Genomic DNA, 26,897 nt, shown 5'->3' on the forward strand with positions numbered 1-26,897 from the left:
AAACCCCGGGCCTCCTTGACCCGTGTGGAGCTGGCCCACGTGAAGTGCTGATGCGCGCAAGGAGTGCCCTGCCACACAGGGTGTCCCCTGTGTAGGAGCCCCACGCGCAAGGAGTGCGCCCTGTAAGGAGAGCCGCGCAGTGTGAAAGAAAGCGCAGCCTGCCCAGGAATGGCGCCGCACACACAGAGAGCTGACACAGCAAGATGACGCAACAAAAAGAAACAGATTCCAGGTGCCACTGATAAGGATAGAAGCGGTCACAGAAGAACACAGAGCAAATGGACACAGAGAACAGACAACAGACAACTCGGGGTGGGGGGCGGGGAGTAGGGGAGAGAAATAAATTAAAAAATCTTTAAAAATAAATAAATATATTTATGTATGTCACTTAAAACAGTACTTGACATTTAGTAAGTTAAGGATGGTAATACCATTTATGCTTTGTATTATTCTCCTTGAACATTGGGAACACCAAGCTGTGTAGCAACACATGGCCCTTGCCTTTGAGTAGTTCACAATCTAGGGAGGGAAACATGTGCAAGCAGACACAGTGTGGCATGTCTTGTGCTATCATGGAAGCATGCCCAAGTTCCAGGGGGAGAAGAAAGACAGATACCGACGCAGCTGGGATGGATGCAGGGGACAAGATACTAAAGCATGCGTAGGATTTTTCTAGAGGTTGGGAAAACAGGGTTGTGAGACGTGGGCAAGGACATTCCAAACAAAGGGGATAGCATGTGCTAAGGCACAGGCTTGAAGAAGCAGGGCATGAATGGGTACTGGTGGCATGTGTAATGGAGTTGGAGTATGACCTGAAAATAAGGAAACTTTGGGCATGAGGTAGCTTTGCATTAGTTAGTGAAAGACCTTGTGGCTTAAGTGAAGCAGTTCAGATCCCCCTGTTCCTTAAGCAGTTGTGGAGGCTATTAAGCAGAGAATGATATGTACAGATTGGTTTCTTTGAGATCTAATTGTCTCTGCATATCCATTATCAACTTTCTATGTACAAATTATTTTCTGCTAATATTTAATTTGGGAGTTTGGAGAGCAGTATCTATCTTCCTTATATCAATGTTGCTTCACTGTGTAGTTGGTATGAATATATTTTACCAGAGTGTTGCATAAAGGAATCAGATACTCTAATAAATATTTGTATGTGTGATAGATAAAGTACATGAAAAATCAGAATTTGAATTACTTTATTTTTAATTTGTTCTTTTAAGGTCTGACAGCAGCAGCTGCAGCAGCTGCTGCTGCTACCAATGCAGCTATCGCCGAAGCTATGAAGGTGAAAAAAATCAAATTAGAAGCTATGAGCAACTATCATGCCAGTAATAACCAACACGGAGCCGATTCTGAGAATGGAGACATGAATTCAAGTGTTGGTAAGTTTTATGTCCACTGAAAGTTAGTGTGATGATCATTTTTCTACCAAATTATTTTCTTTTCCAGATCAAAACTCTTGGCTACTCATTCAAGGTTTGTACTTACAGCTTGTTAATAGAATGTATTTTGAAGAAACTATTTTGCCTGTCTAGCAACATGCATTTTAAATACATAATCATAGCATTATTTTCATTATAGGATTAAGTTTTGCTGCAGCTTCTACTATAAACTAGTTAACATCTTGCATTAAAATTAATTTTAATAATCAGAATTTCAAAATATTAATTATAGGAAAGGTGAAAGATGAATATGTACAAAAAGTCCAGAAACTTTGGTTTCTGTTTTAACGTATTTGTAATAAAGTTGAGAAATTAATTATCATTTTCAGCTAAACATATAAAAATATCCCTTTATGTGCTTCAATAATAAAAATATGTTGATGATTAATTCTTTCTATAAGCAACCATTACCAATTTCTCTTTTTAAAACTATACCTTTATTTTTACTTTTTTTCTTTCCTGAGGTATAAGAAAAGAGAAATGAAAAGTTAAAAGTCATTGTTAAACCCAAAGTGGCAGTTTTATCTTTGCAGAATTTTCATTTGCCTGGGTAATTTGTTTTGTCAAACACATCTTCAAATGTGGGTTAATTTTTTTTCTTGATGAAATTTTTAGCATCTGTGTGTTGGTATAAACATTTTATTCTGCCACAGCACTGTATTGTTTCTCTTTAAAATGTAGAAACCATACATAAAATGTAACTTAACCAGAGAAATTTGGTTAGTGAAGATGAGTGCAAAATGTTGTATCCAACAGATGTGCATGAAGGACATAATCATTCATAGCAACTCAATTAAATTCTCTTTTTCATGCAGCATTTTTAATAGATTATTTCTTAAAGCAACTAGCCACTCTCTACTTTCAGTTCACTAACATATAGTTAAGGATATATGAAGGAATACTACAGATTTTAGAAATAATTTTCCCAGCAATTCCCTGGAAGCATACAACAGAAATCAGTGTTGGTGTGGAAAGTAATTTTGAAATATGTACACAAGGTACTGCTGTTTCAGGGATGCCACAGGGCAGCTACTAATGTAAAAAGGGGGAAAGTTAGAATTTTTCAACAGCTACTTAAGGGAAATAGAAAAGGACTGGCAGTAATGGGTTTGATTTGAGAGTGGGCTACATATAAGGTGGTGACAGTTCTTAGAAGGATGAACAGAGGTGGAAGAGAGCCAAAAGAGATGGCTTAAACATCAGAAGGGGACTAAGAGAAAAGTGGGTGCTTGCTTTTATAGTACTTCAAATGGGGATACAAGGAGGCTGGTGGATAAATTTAGACTTTTAAAAGTTAAAACAATATTGAAGTAAAATGGAGTTAATTATAATTCTGTTTATAGAACTATTAAGTATGAATTATTTAAAAATAGCAGCCTTTTACTTTGGCCTGTAAAATAGGACACATTTGGACAATTTTAAAAACAGGCTATTAAACACTTTAAATTATAGCTATCATTCCAAAACAAAATCTGGCTTGTTTTCAAAATTTTAGAAGCATAGACCTTAAAACAGCCTGTCCTTGATAGTTGCTGTGATGAGGGATACTTAAAATAGGCAATTTAGTAACATTCAATATATTGAAACGGGGTCCTTCTGTTTGAATTTCCCTAGCAGCAGACCAGAGTTGACTTTGGGGAAACCAATAGGCATAAGATAAGAGTACATGTATCATAATTAAACATTGACATACATTTAACCTTTGATATCATAGGATAACATTTGCCTGCTGATTAAATTCTAGCTTACTTTGATTATTTCAGCACATAGACTATTATAATGGCTTAAAAAAGAAACAATTTAAATTCTTTTGTGTTTTAGTTGAATGAAAATACTTTTCTTCTATTTAGTAGTTTAGTTGGTAGTTATACTGCTTTTGACACCCACCATCCAACACCAATTTCAAACAGAAGCAGAAAGATATTTGAACTTTCCTTGAAGGTATTAATATTTTGAGATTGTTAACGTTGGTGCTATTGCTAGTCTCTAAGGCATATAGATCATTCATGTTAGATATCTGCAACTGATTTGGGACGACATGTCATATTCATTCTATTCCTTCATGATGCTGTTCTTCAAAATCCATGATTTATTATTCTCTCTGAGCATTACCCACACCCCTGCCTTTATCTAAAAAACAGGCAAAATGAGTTGAAGGAGGAATGTGGTAGAGTGTAAAGGGTACAGGGCAGTGATGAGAGTGGGGCATCAGCTTGCATAGGTTACAGCAGTTGCTGAATCTAGCAGTTGATTTATATGTTTAAAATCGTTGCTTCTGAGGACAAGGCTGGCCTCTTGGTAAGTGGTCAATAACTACTAAGTATTTTGGAAGGCTATATAATCTTTCTGAGCCTAATAATATTCCACATCTGTAAAATGGCATAAATAAGGGTATCTACACATGACAATTAAGTTAGATCATATATGTCAAGGTTGATCACATTATTTAATACAATATCTTTTTATCACATTGTTGATCACATTATTTAATACAATACCCTTTTATCACATTGTAAGTCTAATTGTTTTGATATGGTTTTTGCTATTATTATTTTCCTAACTTGTTCTCCTAAAAGTTACCTTCTTCCTCTTTCTGCTGCCACCAACTGCTTCTTCCTTTTGGTTTCCTGTTCTCTCTGTTTGGTATTATTTGTCAAGCTACAAGCCTGTGAGAGAATTTTGGTTATTACTCCATTTGGATTTTGTTACACCAAAAATCATTCTAGAAACACATAAATAATCACAATACAGTCCCTGCACTCAAGAGGCATGGAGTCTCTTGGCAAGATGGCTAAGTAAGCAGGTAACAGATGAGGCTGGGTCCTCCAGGAGCATCAGTGACCATGAGATCCTTGGGAAATGGTATTGAAGCATACGAAGTCTATGAGGACTCCCAAGAATCTTAGAGTCCTATATTTCAAAATACAAACTTCCTGCTCTTATGAGTCTACCAACTGGTTCTCTGGAGTAGTGAAAACTATCAGAGAGGTAGGTGCTACTTAAATGATATACTGTTACTACTCAGTCTTGCCCAGATTCAGTGATGTTTTTGAAGTTAACCAAGAGCTCATTTTTTTCTCCTGTACCCACCTTGTTCACAAGTTCCATTGAACATTTTAGGCTTTCCTTTGTAAATTTTTTCCTTGGTTGTAAATAAATCCTTCCTGCTCTGGAAAATAGGTTTTCTTTTTGTTTGATTTGATTTGGTTTGGTTTGGCTTGGTAAAGTGAAGGAATTGTTTTATTATAGATAGCCCTTCCCAGTTTGTAATAGGAATCTTAAAATTTACCCCGAAAAAAGATACTTAAAGAAAACTTTGACACTGACAAATAATTATATCCCAATTTTACATGGTGACCTTGAGCTCACATCTTTCCAGCAGAACGATCATTTTAGGACAAAGTGAGGGCCTCAGGATAGATCAGAGTGAGGCATCAGCACGCTGAATAAAATATATGGCCGTGTCGCCATTCTCCCTCATCCACAATCAATTGGATTCTTTTAGTTTAATATTTACTTGCTAAGATGAGATGCTAGTCTGCATGGTGATAAACAGTCTGCTCCTGGCATCTGAAGGTGACCTGTCAGTTCATATGGACAAATCTCCTGCTTACTGAAATGTACAAAATAAATCATTAAAGCAGGCAGGTGCTCATTCCCAGATTTAAATCACCATAGATTTATGATTTGAATTAATGCTTCATTTGGCCATAGAAATAGATGCTGAGACAAATGATATTGCATTGGTTGGGGTTTCCATACTGTAGCCATCCTGATATTGATTACTGAGATGTCTTTGCAATCTCTTGTTTATATCAAGTACTATCTTGTGACAGGTTGGCTGATATGAGCTACATTGAAGATAAGAAGGAAAAATGTCCTGGATTCTTTTTAGTGGCAACAATATCCACAACATACAGGCCAGATAAATTGCTATTTTTTTGCTCTAAGAACTGATCTACATAACCCGCTTAAAAAAATACTGCTTGGAAATTGAGACTGGGATATTGGAAAAGCTGAATTTGAAACCAGTGAGCCCGAGGTCAATTCGATAGTATCTATAGCTTTGTTTTTTATCTGCCTATCTTTTTTTTTGGCATTATGCACATTTTTGAGGATACTAAATTAATCACAATTGGTTTACTCTAAATAAAGGAAATTTAATTTAACTTCTAGTTTTTAAATACTATGTAAATATTGATATACCAAACATCCCTTAATAGTTTAGATGTTATTTAAATACTTCCTAAACCTAATATCTTATTCCTTTAATGACAACAAAGGAAATAGTCCTTTAAGATAAATACATTAAATATTATTCCCAAGTGCAAGACTTTGTGGACTGTAATTTACTAAGTGGCAAGAAAAGACTGCATCTTTTCTTCTCTTAACATTTTATTTAAGGAAAACACTATGTACACAGTTTAAAGAATACTCAGAGGATTTAAGAGGGACCTTTGCCACTAGCTAATATCTGACTCATAGAACTGGTAAACAGCTATCAACAATAGTAGATTGCCTGCTTAGTAGGAAATGAGTTCATATCTATTCAAAATGTGATCTCAAAACAGATGTCCCAAGAAAATCTCATTGTTTAAACTATAGTCATCATCCCCTAACTGCTGTTATTTCTTTAAGGAAGTGAAGTAATCTTAGACTTGAGTATTTTCTCTTTCTGAGAACATATTGGAACACAGGCTCGAATACATTGATACAGTGATCTGCCTGCTGGAGCACATTTCACATGCTCCAAATGTATGATACTTTTTCATTTGTTTTGGCAGTAGTTACAAGTACAGAGGAGTTTCAAGTAAAAATAAGAACTTGAGTTTGGGATTAATAGCTGCTTTCCTTGTAAGTGTTCCTTTTTCCTTATTTCTGTCCTCCAACCAATGAAACAAAACAAATGAACAACAGCAAACAAACTAAAAATTGGCAGATGTAGAGATAAAATTCTCTTCCCCCGGTTGACCATCTCCTTATATTGTATCTGTGTATATGTATTTAAAACCATTCTCACAGAAACAGAATAGCTTAAACAGTAGTCATTTCCTTTCCTCAAACACATGTGTCTATTTGGAAGGAAAAATTAGTTTTATGATTTCAGGAAAAAGTCTTGGAGACCTTGAAAAAGCAAAAAAAGGAAACTGACAATGCCGGCCACCAAGCAGAGCTCTGCAGTTGCACATTGGATTCTCTGCCTTGGCAATGTTAATGAACCTCAAATCCTTCCTATAATTAGATGAGGGAATTGCTTATATTTTCAAACAGATGATGCTGCTATAATGAAACGATTGACAGGGAATTTAAGAGTGTCTACAGTAGTCATTTGGTTTCTGTTATAAAAAAAAGTTTAAAAAGAAGATTGGCTTTAGACATAGGTCCTGAGAGAGGTAGTAATTTACATAGCATGCTATGACAGGTGTCTTTGTATAGTAAGGAAATAAAATGGAAGACTAGAGAAATGATGGGCAGGTATAGCAATTTTTTGGGGAGGGGGTGTCCTATGCTTATTCTGCTTAGGTTCTTTAAAAGGGGCCGAGACTCAAGAGATGGATCCGGATTGAGTGCACAGCTGTAACTGCTGATGAGCTAATTGCTCCTTATCTCTCAGCCCCATTCATCTTCATTTTTTACCAATTACTGAGAATTATCTGTGTTCTCAGTTGGATATGAGAGTTAATCCTTTTTGGTTAAGCTGGCAGTACTGTGAGCAGATTCCAAATCAGAGGGTGAAAAAGCCAAAGCAAGCTTGCTCTAAAAATGTCTCCAGTTCAATTACAGTATCACTGATTCATAAGAAATTTGCCATTGTTTAACAGATTAAATATGGAAAGTTTTTTTTTTTTAAGTTTCTTAATGTTTTTCTGCCTAACAATGATTTTTAAGATCCTTCTTCCTGTCTGATGAGTATAATTTAACAATATTAACAGCCAGTAGCTTGTAAACATGGAAAAACAAAAGACGACCCTAAAAGGCCAAAAGGAATCTAACACATGAAATAAGAAATATTTTAGAACTGATAGCCTTCAATTTTTATATAAACATTTTTAATTGATGCTTTTGCTCTCTGTGGCTTCCCAGATGGTCAGGAGAATATGCCCAAACATAAACCTTTTTACCAACGTCACGTTAGTGGAAGTTTAATGGAAGACCACGCATCTCTTAAAAATGTAGGAATTGCCATGGTTTGTAATTCAATTGATTGTGAATAGGCCATATGTTTAACATCATTCCCTATGCAAAAGATGTCTTCATATCCTGACATTTCATACAACATTGTTTACCCCAACTTTAAAAACCAGGAAATAGAAATCTACTTTTTGCAAGCTTTAATGAATTTGTAAATATTTAACATTTCTGGCATTTTCCCCTTCATTACATATTTTAAATAAATTAGCCTAACATGAAAATCTGAAGAATAAAGAGCTAATTTAATGCAAAATTAGCAAAAAGTAGTTGTTAAAATTTGAACTTCTTATAGCATAATCAAGATAAGTCCTTCTAGATGTAGCCATAAACTGAGGTGGGAGAGTAAACAGCAAAATATATTAGAAGATTTAGATTTTAGTAATGATATAGCTATTATAAATAGCTTAGCTACATAGAGAAGTCTCTTAACCTCTCAGCTTTCTTGTTTAATGAATATGGAAGTTGATGCCAAATTTCTCTTTTGGCTCCAAAATTCTTTGACTTGTGAAATCTCAATAGAAGTTCAAAGGCAAGAAGATGTTCTTTACAGCACTTTCGAAAATAAAAAACAAACATGAAACAACCAAAGTAAGTAAAACATGGTATCATTAAATATATTGCCATATGCCATTTTACATATTATGCAATCATTTCATGTGATGGATAAAGGTGGAAGATATTTATTTTGAATATAAGGAAAACATGTGATACCAATTTTTTTTTAACTTATGTACTGTGTATCCATTTCATTTGAGTTTGAAAGAGATTGGGCAAGAGAGAAAAATTTTATGTTATTATGAAGGAATTATGGGTATTATTAAAATATATTTAATAGAGCTTAAAATTAGATTATTTAAACATGGCACATGGATATGTTAATATCTGGCCATTTTCTTAATCATTTTCCATGATTTTCTAGAAAATGTATGACATCCTTTTGCAATTTCTCTTATAAAATCTTTTATCTTCACTGGTTATATAAAAGATTAGAAACATCAGTGATGGTAACAGATAACTTTATGAAAAACATATTTCTATATTAAAAAAACAATTTTTGTTCCATTTTGAAAATTTGAACAAATATTCCTAAATCCATTCCTATATGTTAAATTGAATAGACCAACAGTGTGTACTAGTTTCCTGTAATACTTGTTAAATGGATTCTGTGGTAGACATAAGGAGAATGAAAAGGATATTTTCTTTTGGAGTCAGTTCCATTTCCATGAAGACTTTTTAAAATTTGTATGGACAGTTGGAGAATATAATTATAAAATATTAACTCAACATTTTTGATTTGCTTCAATATCACTGATTCCAACTAATGACTGGAAAATGAAGTATACTCACTCATATCGTATTAAAAGATATAAGTTAAATAATTTGATTTTATCTACGTCTCCTTATATTTTGTGTGATAATAAAATATAAGGAAAGATAAAATATGTCCAATTGGATGTGTTATATGATAGAATCCATCACATTCTGGTAGATTGAGTCCATTTATGGCAGCCTTGGAAATACAATTTTCACTGAGAAATGCCCTGAAAATGATCATTATCCACTCTACTTCGAAATACTAAAATGTTTATAGGAACTTTGAAAATACAACATTCCAGTATAAAATTACCCTAGGCCATCTTCAGTCCTTATTAAGAAAAGACAGCATTTATTTTATTCATTAAAGTAATCCTCCCTTATTGTATCTGTTTTATATTTTTAACTTCATATGATTGACACTGTATGATTAAAAGAAATCTTCAACGTTGTATTCTGTAACATAATATTGGGTGATGTGTATTTTTAAATATTTTATGATGATCCAATATTAGAAAATATATTCTTTGAGATGTTACTACAGTGTTCATGGTCCAACATTGTTTTGAACATGAGCACAATCATCGGAAATTTGTAACTGAGCACAATGCACCTGTCACCCAACATAGTGTTGTACATTTGTATGACTGTGATTTGTCTCTAAATATTCCAAAATTCTGCAAGGCCATTTTGTATGAATCATGGCTTGTCAAGTTGAATACAAAATAGGATAACTAAATCATAATAACCAAATAATACCATAGTTGATATGAATGCCTAAAAGTGTCAATTCATTTAAAATGAAATGGCATACATGGTTTTGCATGCTCCTGATTGCCAAAAAGCAAAACAACAACAACAACAAAATAACCTCGGGTTATATTGGAAGATAGTAAAGAATGGAGGATTTAAATATGTTTTTCTTTAACAGCAGGTCATAATGGAAACACAAACCCTTACATTCAGTGCTGAGAGAATTACCAGTTTGATAATGATTAGGAATGTTGTTATTAAAACAGTATGTGCAGTTCATTTTCAACAGTTTTGAATTAGAGTCTGCACTAATGAAACGGATACGGTTTCCTTCACAAAGGGCAGATCTGTTAGTTAATATCGCTGCAGCAGTGCCTCGCAGACCATGCCTTTAGCTCTATTTGTATTTCACAGCATGATAAGCAAAGAGTGTTGATTTTCAAGGATCCTGCTGATGAAAGGTAATGTCATTATTACATCTTTATCTCAAAAGCAGAACTGAGTGGTAAATGATTTTTTTTTCCACTGTTGCACAAAAGATTTCTTGGTTAGAAAGCATTTTTGATTTCTTTACATCATTTTAGTCTTGGAAATGATATGTTATTATTTAATGTCTGCACAGCAAGCTTGAAAGCACCTAATAGCGAATGGATTGGGAGTGAAGTACCTCCTGCTCACAGATATGGATCTTCTCAGTCACACGCTGTACCAGCTGTCATCCCAGCCATACTGCTGTGATTTAATTAGTCTGTTTATGTCCTTTCTAATAATATTTCCATCTCTATGAAAGGGCAAATGCGACGGGGACTTTTTCCCTTTCTGGTTCTGCAGGCTGAAGAATGTGGCCTAAATCTGATATGTGGGGATGCAGGTTTGAATCACCATTCTTGTCACTTCAAGCTGTTGATAAATTGTTCAGCCAAGAAGTGTACTTACTTCCTTGGGGTCATTTTTGGCTTGGGAATAATAATCTGTATATGGACAAAGAAGAGAGAATTATATGTATATGTGTGTATGTACCCAGTCAGACAGATAGCTAGTAGCTAGATAGACAGATGAATGGATAGATACGAGTATATGTTTTTAAGTTATAACAATTCACAAGAAAATGTGAACTCTGCATTATCGATGCTATACATGTCTTGATGGCATATATTTATGATTTCATCAGTTGGATTCTTACAAAATTTTAACATTTCAGGAATTCTAAGAAAAAATTTTTGAACTTCTGGATGCTTATGAAACTCACATTTTTCAAAAGGAAATTAAAAAAAAAAAAACACAGCAATTTATCTAGAGTTTTACCTGGAGTACAACTGCATTGATTGAGAACTTTCAAAATCTTAGTTTAATATCAGATATTAAGTTTCACTACATCTGCGGAAAAAAGACTTCACTGTCTTCATAAAACATTTAATAACTGTATTTTTTACTTCAATTATTCCAGAAAGCATATTTAATTTTAAAGGATAGTTTATATTCAAAATAAACAAACAAACCACACAGCCGCACAATTATGTATATATGCATAAATTATTAAACACGAAAGTGACATGACTTTAATTATTTTGGTGATTAATAGTTTACACTCAGGTACTATGTCATTTGAGTGATTCAAGGTTAGTTCAAAACAGAAAGGTCTTGGGAACATATTTGACTCTGCCTTAGGAGACTATGATACATTCTTCTGTGTATCAGGAGATACATTCATAATAGAGCTGGGGAGAAAAACAGAGGTAGATTTCCAAAACTAATTTCAATTCTTTTTCATTTCACACACATTTGTCTTAGGAAAAAAGTCTATATCATTTAAAAATAATCTGCTAATCACTTCTGTATTTGTTTTAGTCTTTTTAGAGAAGTTTGCTTTTTCTTCATTTCTCTATAATTAGTCTAAGTGCTGAAATGGTTGGCACAAGTTGTTCTGAGAGCTCTTTCTGAGTTATCGGCCTTGTCTTTTTTTTTTCTCTCTCCTTTATTTTTGAACATCCCAACTACATTTTCAGAAAGAGTCCTGTTATGACAATTGATATCTATCAGACAACATAAACCTAATATGCAGTTTATATAAGATTTCAAGGGTAAAAGCTAATCTTATTAAGATGGTGAAAGTTTTATAAATGGTTTCCTTTAGCCATCTTAATGCCACATTCATAGGGTTGCCAGTTTTAATACACAAGGCATGCATTTGATTTCTTGTTCTTTGATATACCTTCTATTGCCCAAATCTGTGCCTACTTCAAGAGAAAAGGTCTAAAATTTTTAAAAATAAATTATTTCAAAATAAGCATCAAGATTATAAAATTTCTTATTTCTATTAGTAAATTATGATACTGATTTTAATCCTTCAGATTCATTTACTAGACAGTATATGACCTAGCAATTAAACAGCTAGACATCACACACAAGCACGAGCACATACACACCCATACACTTGTGTCCCTGTATTTCAGCTTCCAAGAATCTGATTAATTTATAGAAAATACCAACTAAATTACTAAATATATTTATTTTCTTATTTTTTTTTTTAATAAGGAAATGTTTATTTGGTTGTCTTTTCACTGAGGTGTAATTCACTGTTTTTCTATATTTGCTATAATGTCAAATGAAAATGTTGATGAATAAGTTGTCTTGACATGAACCCTTTTGATGCTTTGAAAAAACTCACCAATAAACATTTGACAGTATTTTTTATAATTGGATAAATGAATTGTGAGATGTGTGATTGCATGATGATGTACTCATTTAGTTGTTGCTTTTTGCTTTTACTAATCTCTGTCATACTGGATTTATAAATGGAAAAGAGTGACCTTTGAAACTGTGATTCAAATGAAGAGATAAACACAACTTGAAAGGATAAACTAATTAATATCAATGTGCTTGTTACAAATACATGAAGAATTTTAATACTTTGCTCTCTACAGTAAATTTGTTGTTCTTTTGTTGAATAACGGAGAAACACTTTTTTTTTAACTTTATTTTTTAAAAAAGCTTTATATTACAGAAAAATTACGTAAAAAATATATAGGAATCCCATATACCCCGCCCCTGCCCTGCTCACAGTTTCCCCTATACTAACATCTTTCATTACTGTGGTACATTTGTTAAAACTGATGAACAAATATTGAAGCATTATTACTGATTATGGTCTATACTTTACACTATGGTTTACACTCTACACTGTACAGTTTTGGAAGTTTTGACAAAATGTATAATGACCTGTATCCATCATTGTAATATCATGCAGACCAATTCCAACATCCCCAAAATAGCCCGTGTTCCACCTATTCTTTCCCTTCCATTCCCTCAGAACCTCTGGTGACCACTATCTTTATATCAATGTTATAAGTTCTTGCATTACTAGAATAATAAGAGTATACTTTGGTCCATAGTTGCATTCCTCCTTTACATTGAGGATTTTGGGATGGTGATGCCCGCTTTGCTTCAGATTGAGAGGGGGCTTAGGTCTTAAGGGGTAGATGTAAGGAACCATATTTCTTGAAGTTGTAGATACTGTCTGTTTTTGGGAATGGGTATTGTCCATCATTATCATTTTGTTAGTTGTCCCAGGCAGACCAATGAACTGGAGAGTAGGTGTTGGATGCAACTCTGCTGAGATTCCTGGCTCAACTGGCATATGAACAGCCAGAGAAGATTTAAGTCTCTGGGACACATATTTAACTGGCATAGTGCAAATAATAGGTTCAATTAAAAGGGGCAGAAGAACCATGTGTAGGGAATTTATTAATGAGTCTAACTCCATTACGTTGGGAAAATAGGTTAAGATATATTCCATGGTAAGCTCCACTGACATGGTGCCAATGTCCTGGGGTTGTGTGCCCTCTCTATAGTGTCCAGGTGTCTCTAGAGCCCTGAGGAGCACGCTGCTTCAGGCTTTGTTTACTGTGGCAGTTAGTGAGATCCTCCTGAGATATACATAAGCGCAACCTCTGAAATGACCTCCCAACTCACTTTGAAATCTCTTAGCCATTAAAAATCATTTGTATTTAATATTACCCCCTTTGCTCAAGGTCTTTTTCCAAATAAATTGCTGGTGGCACTTGGTAATAATCCCTTGGTATCAGGGAGGTGCATTTCTGGGAGTCATGTCCCATGCTGAGGGTAGGGGTCGGGGGAGGCAGTGAGCTTATATGCTGAGTTTGGCTTGGAGAGAGGCCACATTTGAGTAACGAGGTTTTCAGGAGGTAACTCATAGACAGTAGTTTCAATTTTATAAGAATAATGTTCAGAAGTACCAGCATTATTATCAAGGGCCTGGTGTATTTGTCTGTCCTCTTTCATTAGGCACTCACTATGTACTCTAGAGATTCTTACCACTCAATTAGAGAATGTAGCAGGACTCCCCATGATGATAATTTAATGTTTTGTGGGTTCTTGTGTGGGTCTCCACCCACTGAGATCACACCCCATGACTACATGAGCACATTCAAATTCCATAGAAGCATACCACAGGTTCACCTTTCCCCACAAATCCTTACACTACTGACACCCTCCATAAGTGACCTACCCCTGCCTTATTTGCCAAATGTACATTCCCACAATTGTATTTTCAATCACAGACCTATACCTTCCCTAAGTTCACCTGTTCCATCCTCCACCCCTCCCTCCTTTCCCTGGATAGTCCAACCCTCCCTCCTTTCCCTGGATAGTCCAACCCACCCCCCTCCAACCCTGCTCACACTCACATTCCAACACCACCTACCCCACTCACATCCCTGCACCACAATATCCTTATCCACTGCTAAACCACCCTCTTCTGCCTTGTCATAGGTTCTGCCCAGACTGAGCATCAGTTCACTATTCTCTCCTTCCTTTCTAGTACCCTATCTTCCAGACTTTATCTCTATGTGTCTGCTGGAAATGCTAAGGTCATATCAGTGATATCATGCAATATTTGTCCTTTAGTGACTGGCTTACTTCATTCAACATAAAGTCTTTGAGATTCATCCTTGTTGTTGAATGTGTCAATACTTCATCTCTTCTTATAGCTGACTAATATTCCATTGTGTTTATATACCAATTTTGCTTATTTGTTCATCTGTTGATGGATGATTGGGTTGCCTCCAACTTTTGGCAATAGTGAATAATACTGTTACAAACACAGGTGTGCATATATCCATTCATGTCCCTACTTTTGATTATTCTGTGTTTATAACTAGTAGTGGGATTGCTGAAACATATTTCAATTCTATAGTTAACTCCCTGAGGAACTGCCAAACTGTGCTTCTTAATAGTTGCGCCATTCTACATTCCCACAAGCAGTGGATGAATGTTCCCATTCCTTCACATCCTCTCCAACACTTTTGGGTTTTTTTGGTTTGTTTGATTGTTTTAATAGTCACCAGTCTAACAGGTGTAAGATGATATCTCATTGTAGTTTTGATTTTCACATCCCTAATAGTTAAGTGATGTTAAGCATCTTTTTATGTGCTTTTCAGCCATTTGTATTTCCTATTTGGAAAAGTATCTATTCAGATCTCTTGCCTATTTTTTGTGTTTTTATTTAGATGTAGGATTTCTTTATATATGCTGGATATTAGACCTTTATTGGATAAGTGGTTCCCAAATATTTTCTCCCATTGAGTAGGCTACCTTTGTACTGTCTTGGCAAACTCCTTTGAAGTGAAAAATTTTAAATTTTGAGGTCCTATTTATCTATTTTTTTCTTTCATTGCTCACGCTTTGGGTGTAAAGTTTATGGAACCATTTCCTACTACTAGATGCCATAGACTCCTCCCTACATTATCTTCTGGGAACTTTATTGTTTTGGCTTTTATGTTTAGATCTTTGATCCATCTTGAGTTAATATTTTGTACAAAGCATGAGATGATGGTCCTCTCATTCTTTTGGATATGGATACCTGGTTCTCCCAATACCATTTGTTGAAGAGACAATCTGTCCCAGTTGAGTAGACTTGGTGGCCTTGACAAATATCAGTTGGCTGTATATGCATGAATCTCTATCAGAACTCTCATTTCAGTTCCGTTGGTCAGTATGTCTATCCTTATGCCCAAACCATGCAGTTTTGACCAATGTAGCTTTATCATATGCTTTAATGTCAGGTAGCATGATTCCTCCAGTTTTGTTTTTCGTTTTCAATATGGAGAAACACTTTTGATAGTTACATATTCTAATCTTATTTTTTTCTAAAAATATATAGTTTTATATGTCATAATGGTATATATAAGAAAAAATTAGGTTATTTTTAATACATAAAATGGTGGCACTGCTTATAAAAGATTTGGCATTATCCTCTTTTAAATGAACACACATGGACAAACATGTGTATTCTTGTTACATTCATATTATATACTTTATAAATAAATATACTGTAATCTTAATTATAGTAAATTCCTGAAAAGCCCGGTTTTATAAATTCTGACTCATAATTGATCTTCTGCCAATGTCTATACAGTATTTTACAGAAATCCAGATTCAGGAATCATAAATGAAGCATTTGTTTTTTTAACCTATTGACCTGTAACATTAGCATATTTTTCAAAATCAATAAATATAGTTGAATATGCTTTTAAAATAATATCTGGGGAGCCTTTTATACTTCTTTCTTCTCTCTTACTTTCTCCCTTCCCTATTTTTTACCTAATTAGCTGTACTTTCTGTAAAAAAAATAAATCCACTATTCTGTGGTGTGAATTTTAGACCACTTTTACATTCCATTCCTTTTAATAGTTTAATTATAGAATATAATTAATTTAATATACAGGTTTTGAAATATTGCCATTGATGCACAGCAAGGAAAAAGTAATATAAGGTTGACATTTTAAAATACCAGCATTGAAAGACTCTCATTTCTAATTGATTTTTAAAAAATTTCCCTAGAAAAATGATCTCAGAAATGTTTATTATGGTCTTGGCAACATTCCAGAATGTTTACCAAAAAGTGTAATCAGCAGTTTCTGAGTTCTCCCATCTGCTATGAAAGATGTGTCCCATACTTGACTTAGCCCATGTTGATATCCAACCCTCCTATGTACATCATTTTTAAAACATAGATTCTCAAAAATGACACAGCAGAATATGTGGTGTTTCTTTCATTAATCAGGGAATAGAAGAGCAGAGGCTATAGCTTCTATATTTGTCTGAATTTTACTTCTCTCTCTTTCTCTTTTAATCTAATCTATTGGTCTTCAAAACTTTCTTTGGTAAAGATGTCAAAAAATTGATGAGTTTTAAATATTTTAAAATGATAGTCCCTTTTATAATTGATCTATAGTTGACTGTAGGCGTGAAAACCTTCCTCAGATAGCTAAAAAATTAATGGATATGACATCCATTCTATTTTAACAATAGAGCAGACCAAAATACAAGTAACACTGACCACAAGCAATTATTTTAAAAGGCTACTGCTTAAGTATTTCAGGAAAAATGATTCTGTTGACTAGTTATTTGTCTGTTCCTGTATATTTTTATTGATTGTTTTTGAATATATAGCCACCATGATTGAAAATGTTGCTGGTAATATCTTTTCTTTACAGTACTGAACTTACTTCCTGTGAGCGATAAGATAAATTTACACAGAAAATGATGGTACAAGTTTTTAGATCTCTGCCTCCTCCTAATACTAATTTTTTAGTGTAGTGTTTCTTCAAAACTAAGTCATAGAATATTTGGCAACTTTGTTATTATTTTACTCTTTGGGGTCTTTGGTTAGTCACTGTGATTTGTGTCAGGTGTTATTCAACACAAGATATTTCAAAGTATGATCAGCCTGAACTCCACATATGTTTGTAAGACTGTAGAGTAATTGTATAACATCTACTTATCCCCCAGGTATCTGGAGTGATTTGTAGTTTGAAATTTCCATACCATAAACTCATGCAGTATAGGCAGTATTACATTTAGTCAATAGTTAGGAATTCTGATTAGTTGGATATAAATCACTAATGTTGAGAAATAAAGGTGACAAAAACAATGAATAAAAATGAAACGAATGGATGAAAGCAGGTAAGGAAGTCATCAAGTAGACAATATTACATAATTTGTCAAAAACAACCCATTTCCCAATGCAAGTTGGTTCTGAGAAGTAGATTTTGTGAAAATGTTATACCTTAATACCAAATTTGTCTGTTTTTCCCCATATTTCAAACCTAAAATTCTATTAGCAACAAACATTTAAATTTCATCCATGCTTTCTAAATTAGGTAGACAGATAGATAAATGATAGGTTTGCCTGCTTTTACCCTATTCAGAACCCAGGAACTTTATTTTCATTGATTATATTAAAACAAAACAAAATGAGCAAACAAAAACTCCCTGCAGATAATTCAGTTCAATTTCATCCCTAAGAATCACTTCATTTTTTATAGCACAAACAACCTTTCAGTACAATCACACTGGATGTGAAATTCAAACTTGCACACACGCCTAATCTTCATGCCTTCAGCTTTTCACTTACATACCAATTTCATTTTCTGTTAACCCTCAGGCTCCACCAAACTTTGTTAGTAGGCTTTATAATATCTATATTTGCTATCCAGCCATGGGAGTCCTTAGGGATAAGGGAAAGAGAGACAGAGAGGAAAAGAGGGAGAGAAAGAGAGAGCAAGAGCGTGAGAATATGGACACATAAGTGAAACTGCCCAGGGGCGACACAACATAGTGGTTAAATGTTAAGAGCACAAAATATGGTGCCTGACACCTTGGGTCTAAAGCAGGATTCTCTCCTTTAGGACTGTATGTTACTTTCCACACCTTTCTTAACCTTTCTGTGCCTTAGTATCCTTATCTATATCATGGGTATAATAAATATAAGTATTTCATAGGGTTCTGAGGGATTATTCAGGTTATATTAGTTCTTAGAAGATTGCCTGGCATACTTTAAGCATTTTGTTAATGTTTCTTAAATAGAAAAATTTTAAAAGTATACATACATCCACATACATACATATGTATACTGAAGAAGTGGGAGTCTCCACTATGCCCAGCATCTTAACATTAGTTTGAAACCATATGTATTTCTTCCTTTACATTGCCTCAGTATTCTTTATTTCTCCAGATCTTCACTAGTTAATCTTGATTGACTGCTTCCCCAAAAAGAGTTCTATTGATTATTTGCTGCAGTGTGAGTCTAGTACCATGCTCAGGAAAAATGCTACAAATTTTTAAATTTTGCTGCTACACTTTTAAAAAGGATACACACAAGGGAAGAGGAAAGAATTTATCAGTTATTTAATATGCACCTTTTTTTTCGAAATCAATAATCAGTGGGTAAACTTTTTAATTGAAAAGTTGTGTTCCATTTTATGTTATCAGACAAAATACATACTCCAACTCTTGAAACAGACATTATTTTATTCAGTGCACATAAGACTTCCTTTAATTAGCCCTTAATAAGCTTGGTTTAACTGGGATTTATGGAAGAACAGTGGTCATTAACATTCGCCAGATTAAGACTGTGTTAATTACTATTGATAGATAAAATAATGTGCAAAAATGGTTTAAGTTATTCTTATACTTATGTATCTAAAAAAAGTTTGAAGCTTTTAAGTGGAAGCTATATTTTATTTAATCTTTAAAAATAGAATATTTACTCCTGTACATATAGACATATAAATAGGACATATGGTTTCATAGTTTAAGTTTTTCAACTTCTTTAAGTTTACCATGAATCATATCATAAAATAATATTTTGGATAATTTCCACAGATTTAGGTATGAAAATTTTTACATTTACTTTCATGATTTATATTACCTATAGTTAGAAACATACAGATATTTAATTATACATTATCTTCAAAAGACTTTGATTACCTGCTATTACTAACTTATCTTAATTATTTCTTCTGTCTTGAGAGGATTTTGTTGCAATTGTGGCACTTTTTAAATTAGTGCTGTCTTCTACTGTTTATAGCTACCCTTAATATCTTTTATCCCCTTTAGATTTGGGGTAAATAATACCTGAAGATTAGCTAGTTTGTTTCTATTTCCTTTTTTTTTTTTTTTCATATATCAGTACTTGGGCATTGTACTAAGTGGAGCTATTTCTTGGATTTCTCAAATAGTTCTTACCACCCAACCCCACATCCTTTCTCTTGAGGCTGCTCTTGAAGAAAATACATTTTTATTGATTCAGTATGTTCCTGAAAGCAGGTCAACCACCCACAGGGTCTGGATTGACAAAACCAGTGGGATTTTCTTAGCTTTCATTCTACCCAAAATTATGCAACCCAATTCCAAATTCTGTAGATAGTGCTAATTATCATACCCTCCCCTTTAAATAGTTTGTCACCTCCTTCCATTTAAATATCCATAACAAGAATTTTAATGTGGTCTCAGAAAGACAAATTCTAAATAAATACAATCTTATGCCCCACTGTGGACTCTGGTTTTGACCAGAGTCAAATCTCAGTACATAGCAACCTTTTTCCCCCTTTTACCGATAGGCTCAGTCTAGGAAATGTAGTGTCATCATTGACATGTCCCTCTTCCCTGGTCTTGCATCTACCCTGATGTTTAATACATCACTGTATCTGTTTATTCTTTCTTTAACCCACATCTAGGATTCATATCCCTGTCTACACTGCATCTACTGCCAGTGTGGTTCCACAAGTTATCAGCCCCTAACTAGTCTTACTGGTTTCACCCTTTGTCCTCCATAATCCACTCTCCTTTTATCAGTCACCATGGATGATTGTAAATCATAAAAATTCATGAGATTTGTCTGTTTAAAAGCCTTCGGTGGCTTTTCACTGGGTTTTAAATAAAATTTAACTTCCTTACCTGGCCTGAAGACCCTGCCTAATGTGGAATATATACCCCACCTCCTCTTTTAAGACTTTTCTGGGTTTCTTTTTCCTTATTTGCTCTTTTTGCCATTCCTCAATTCCTCAAACATGCTCTGTACCTTTCTGACCCTGGGCCTTCTTAGAAACGGTCCACTGGACCTCTCTTCCCTCTGCTCTTGGGTTCTTACCTGCTATTCATCCTTCTATTTCTGCCTAAATGCCCTTTCCTGAAAGTCAAATTTAAAGTAGGCCTACTGCTCTGGCCTCACCCTTTTTCATTGTGTACCACCCTGTTCTTTCTGTAGCGCATTGTATAATCTATAATAAATTCTTTATTTGCAAGCCTTCATGGATCTGCTTCATGACTGACCTCCATGAGACCGTGAGCTCGCTGAAGGCTGAGCAGGCCTGGGTACACTGACACACGACGTGTGCTGTCCAGTACATGGTCGTTCACGTAATCCTGAATGAATATTTAACGAACAAGTGCTCAGCTAGCAGGAACACCTTCATACAATATGCGTATTATTGCTGGCTCTCTAGTCATTAAATTCCTCTGTCTTCTCACCAATTCTAGTATCTCCTTCATTTTAAAGGCAGGTTCAAAGTCAGCATCCCAGAATTTCACTGTGTAGGATTCTTATTCTTATTTTCTTGCAGCGTGTATGTCCACATCCACTTTTACTTTTCATTTAATTCATGACATAAAATGTTTATATTGTTGGCATTTCCATTTTACAGATGAGTAAATTGAATCTGGGAGGAGATAATTCCTTCTCTGACATTATGTGACTTTTAAGGTAGTATAACTGAGAGCAGTGTTCAGACTCTCATTTTAGTGTTTATGCCAGGTTATTAATATAGGGAAAAGATGGGCCATTCTTTTTAATATTGAACTAGAAATCTAAGAACGTGGGTTCCAGTGTAGCTTTGCCAGTACCTATCTCAGTGACCTTGAAGAAATCATGTAACCTTCATGTATCTTGTTTACTAACTTTGGTTAACTGTTGGGTTCAGAATTAAAAGCTCTCTTCAATTTATATAACTCTATGATTACGTAATGTAATATAACATAAGTAAATGGTATCATTAAGGCACTCCAAACAATCTCCATATAATGGAGAGGGGAGGTAAGATGTTTCTGTAGTAATTCCAGAAAAGAATGTGTTAAAGCATTTGGATTTATGTGGACAGATTTTTTAAGTATGGAGAACTTGGAAATGAAATTTGACTTGGTCCTCTAACAACTCTATTATTTATCACTTTTAATTTTTTTACCCTTGTCTAATAAATTGTCCTGACAATTATAATAACGAAAGTATGTTTTGTGACTCTATATCCTTGTTTAATATTTATTTTTATCCATCCTCATATGGTTGTCCCCCAAATAATATCATATTCTCTATATTTGAGCTGTTTTACACGGTATGTTCCTTGGATTATACCATAAACTCTTTGTGACAGGGACCTTGTCTTTTATATGCTCTATAAAGCACCATGCACACCTAGGGAATTTTATGAATAATAATAAAAAGGAGGCCAAAAAAAGCTTTCATCAGCAGTGTTTTAGTTTGCATGTGAATTTAGGGAAGAATTCATGCTGTTGTCCATATTTCTGGAGAAACAGATGATTATATTACCAAAGTTGACTTTGAAGAATGCATGTAATATTAAATCTGAGAATTTACTTTGCTGGTATTGGAAAAATAAATGAAGCAATACTATTTGCTTTTTCCTGTTCATTATAAAAATATTGCCAAGTCTGCCATGTGGTTCATAAAATCAAACATTTTCTAGCACAGCTGTGCATGAGGAAATGAAATACTGCAGGAATAAGAAACCACCTGTTTGCCAGAACAGGAGTTTCAAAAAGATAAACAGCAGAATTTTATACAGATCCCGGTTGAAGGTCTATTCTTCTATTAATACTTAAAGCTTAGCTCATGTTCTTCAAACAGGTGTTTTGCATGTGAACTGGCGGCTGAATAGGCCTATGGCTGATTCTCTAATAATCACCACTGATGTTTCTACTCAGTACCCAAGATGACACTGAATAAAACTGTCAAGACAATTTTGCAACCAATTCTGTTTTAAAACCCCAAATTAGAACAAATCACAAATTCCTGTTTATTCGAAATGCTCTCCTTTCCCTCCTTTATCTTAGTTGCAAAACTCTCATGAACTTGACAGTGTTCTCCCTTGATGAAGAGAAAGTCTGAAATATGCCATAAATCATACTGAGCTACCAGAGAAATTCAAATTGCTGTAAGCACAAGTGCCGGGGGACCGCTTATTGCACTGCCGGAGCCATAATGCAATGCTCACAACGAGATTATTGCATCATAATCTCCTTCTAACTGCGATTTGCTTTGTGTGTAGGGGCTCAGATGTCAGCAAGAGATACAAGAGCAATTGTCAGGTTAGATTTCACTATTTTACATTAAGCAAATCATGAGAAAAACACATTAGCCTGTATTAAGTATTTCAGAAATTAAAAACTTCTCCAAAGTTTTCTCTGCTTGAGGTCATTTCTTGATGTGTTTTATCTGGATAGGTTTAGCATCAGCATTTCTAGGTATAGTTGAAAGAGCTTTTAAAAATATCGTGGTCCTCATTTGCTAAGTGTTATCAAACAAGTAACCTATTCATATCCTAACCACCAAGTTTAATGAAGACATCTATCAAACAAACAGCACCGATGCTATTTCTAATCAATGTAAAATATCCATTTTTGGAAAATTTCTTGCAGCTCTATGCAAGCTATATGCATTTGTGTTATATTAATATATTGAATTTTCATCATTATACATTATGTGTATAAGTATGTTTCTTATGTAGATACTTTCTCTTTAAGATTCATATTTGGCAACTATGATAGGCTCTTTAGTTTGTTCTATGCAATACTGTTAAATTACTAAAAATCAAAACAAAATAGTAAGAATTTTGCTCACATCTTGACTAATTTCTGGATAAAGGATATAAAATTGATGTTGGGTGAAATTGTCAGTAGTGCATGACCATCTTCACTTTGAAATTTAGGAGATTAGACTGCTGTCCTGTAACATAAAAAAAAACACACTTAGAATATAATTTTATTGGCCTATATAAAACATGCAGATATTTTTGCCTCCTTGTTTACCTCTCATTTAATATCAGATCTGAGAGGTGTTGCCTTCTAATTCTACTTAATAGTTAAAATAGCTCATAAAATCCTATTATGTTTTTCAAATCCCATCTTAATTCTAGAAAGTCATATCAACTAAAACTAAAAATAACATTTTCTTCTTCTACAAGGGTAGTTTGCCTCTTATACTTTTTTTTTACATTTTGTATTTTATCTTAATGAATTAGTGAGGACTTTGAGAACAAAATTGAATATTAGTTACACATTTCTTGCCTTTGGCTTTATGGAGACTGTGTCTATTATTTCCCTTGTATGTATAATGGTATGATGTTCTTTGAGGGTTTTTGGAAGTATCTTTTATCAAGAAGAGAATATTTCCTCTTTCACTACCTTAATATCAAGAATGAGGTTTACATAATGCAATTTTTTGCATTTATTAAGATATAAAATCAATTTTTGAAGGCTTCAGCTTACTAGCTAGATGTGTTTCCTAGATCAAATAACTAAAATATCATAAGGCTATTTCATTTGGCTTTCAATCTAGACTAAAGGAGCATGACTCCTTATTTATAAATGTACACAACACCAAGAAAACATTGATATATAGAGATATCTATGTCTACATATGATCATAATATATATGATATAGAAATATATGCATATACACAATATATTAAACACCATCAAAGTAAATGTAGTGGTGATCTGATTTGGTGACAAAAAAGGAAAGATGAATTTTATATACTAATGATATAGATAAGTTAGACTTATATTTCTAAGTTTTCTGTGTGTGTGTGTGTGTGTGTTTTGAGGTAGCAGGAGCCGGGGATTGAACCCGGGACATCATATATAAGGAGCTGGTACTCAACCACAGAGCCACATTGGCTTCCCTGAGATAGTTTATCATTTGTTTTCTTATTGTTTGTTTTGTTTTTTCAAGAGGTACCAGGATCTGAACCCGAATCCTCCCACATGGGAGGTAGGAACTCAACTGCTTGAGCCACATCTGCTCCCTCTATGTTTTTAATCTCTGTATTCCAAAACAAGGCCTGGGTGTGTAATAATTCACATCAGATTGCTTAAGCTATCATAGTATTAGTAGTCTAGAACAATCTTCATTATAATATTGGCATTGTTTAAAATCTATTATAAAATGCTACTTTCTTTAAAGAAAGCATTATTAATCTCTCCTTTCAAGGCTCAAACACACCTAAATTAACCAAAAAAAAAAAATGCATTACAACTTGCAAAGACTCCTTTTCTCCCCTTGGCACAGATCACTAAATTATTATTATTATTATTATTATTATTATTATTATTTAGTAGAGAAAACAAATTTGGCATACTCAAGTACATGTATTTCCCTTTTGAAATATCACTTTTCTTTAGTTTATTTTTTATTCTATAATAACTTAGTTTTAGTTTAAATTATAAGTGATTAGGTACCACATAATAAAATGTTCCTCTTTTGGAATATCATTCATTATTGAACAAATTTGAGACATTTTCAAATGAATATTTTAATTGACTTATTTAGATTTGAGGACTCAAGAAGAAAGTTTACTATGAAGAATCTTCCAATAACCATATGGTAAGTGACATATAGCTTAATAAAATGCCATCTACAAGTTGAATTTGGAGTAGAAGTGTCATCTAGGAGGCATTAAAACCTAGTCAAATCAGCCACTCTGACTTTGCATCCTGGCTCTGCTGCTTACTACTTAGCAGAGTCCACGCATCAATTTTCAATTACGTAAAATGGATATAATAATACCTTGTTAATAGTTTAATGGGAGAAATAAATTTTTAAGTGCATAAAAGTCTTTTGTAAACTGATTTGTTCTATATAAATGCTGGCTATTTTTATTGTTATCATGATATTCATATATGTCCATGATATCAACCAATTATATGGGTCAGGCAAGAAAAATAATTCCTGGGGTGTATATTAATAGTGGTTTACAGGGAGCGACGTGACTCAAGTGGTTGAGCCCCTCCCTCCCACACGGGAGGTCCCTGGTTTGGTTCCCAGTGCCTCCTGAAAAAACAAAAACAAACAACAAGGAAAACAAATGAGAAAAACAACTCAGGGAAACCACTGATGTGGCTCAGTGGTTGAGTGCCAGCTTCCCGTATCCAAGGTCCTGGGTTCAATCTCCGGCCCCAGGTACCTTAAAAAAAAAAAAAGTGATTTACAGATGAGCCTCTTGGCAATTCAGTATTGTATCTCTTAAGGATAAATTCTTGAGGATATATAGCTTACTCATCAGGTAAACTTTAATCTCTATTACAATTCTATCAAGGTTAGTTCTAATTTATAATCTAATTTTTTGTCTCTGAATCTGGATATCATGATGGAGGGATGTGATCATGAATTACTTAATAGTCCCAGGCATCAGTGTCTTCTTTGTAAAATGCAGGAGCAAATAATATATTTGCAAAATTTTTAAATTCTTTGAAAATGGTACAACTTTCATGCACTGCATGGTAACTTGCAATCTATCACAGCTAAACCATTCTCCATAAGGCACCATTCCTAAATAGGAACATATTTGCTGTGACTGATAACAATCTTTATATGTGCCTAGTGAAATAACTTTACCATAAACTAACAGCCACTATCATCGGGAACAATTTCCAGTAGAATTATAAGCCAAGAACCCCAAATTCTAAGGGATGAATCCTGTTCATATTTGGTGATAATTGAAGTTAAAACTGGCTTTGGAAGTCAAGCCTATTTTAATTCAAGGTTTTTGTAGACTTACTTTTTCCCACTGATATAAAAAATACATTTATTTGAAGCACTTTAAAATTATTTTATAATTACATGGCTTATTAACTACATAACCAAACTCTCTTAAGATCATAGTATATAAGTTGTAATGTTTTATACAAAATAATGATCCTGTACACTTGAATTTAAATGGGACTTTTCATACCAAATAGAAGAAATGCAAAGTGAGTATTAAATTATCATATTGTGAAAAAAGTTATGCAGGTGAACACTTTGTTATTATGAGTGTAAACTATAGTCTGAATAAACCTATGAAAGGCTCTTTTTTCAAGTGCAATTATTTGCGATAATGTGTAATTTTTCCTGCCCTTATGTTTATTTTAATTTTAATATGAAAGAAATGATCATCTCATTTTCTTTGAAAATGGTATAAAGGTAAAACCACAAACCTCTTGAAAGAATTCCTTTGTTCCCAATCACATGAGCGTTGTTGGAACAAAATTTTGCCACCTGCCAGAGGCTTTAAAACCCAAATCAAAAGACTCACTGCTTCAAAATACTTAGACTAA

The 26,897-nt window shown here is 33.9% G+C and overlaps 1 protein-coding gene across 2 annotated transcripts in view; it reads left to right on the plus strand.

The window, feature by feature from the left end:
• Positions 1-26,897, plus strand: part of DACH1 (dachshund family transcription factor 1) — a 422,811-nt gene that overhangs the window by 221,260 nt on the left and 174,654 nt on the right. For both annotated transcript variants that reach the window (XM_004468151.5, XM_058276592.2), the window contains exon 3: positions 1,224-1,385. In XM_004468151.5, the coding sequence (XP_004468208.2) occupies positions 1,224-1,385 (162 nt within the window). The remainder of the gene's footprint in view (positions 1-1,223; positions 1,386-26,897) is intronic.

This window comes from Dasypus novemcinctus, chromosome 15, assembly GCF_030445035.2.
Source record: "Dasypus novemcinctus isolate mDasNov1 chromosome 15, mDasNov1.1.hap2, whole genome shotgun sequence".
NCBI lineage: Eukaryota > Metazoa > Chordata > Mammalia > Cingulata > Dasypodidae > Dasypus > Dasypus novemcinctus.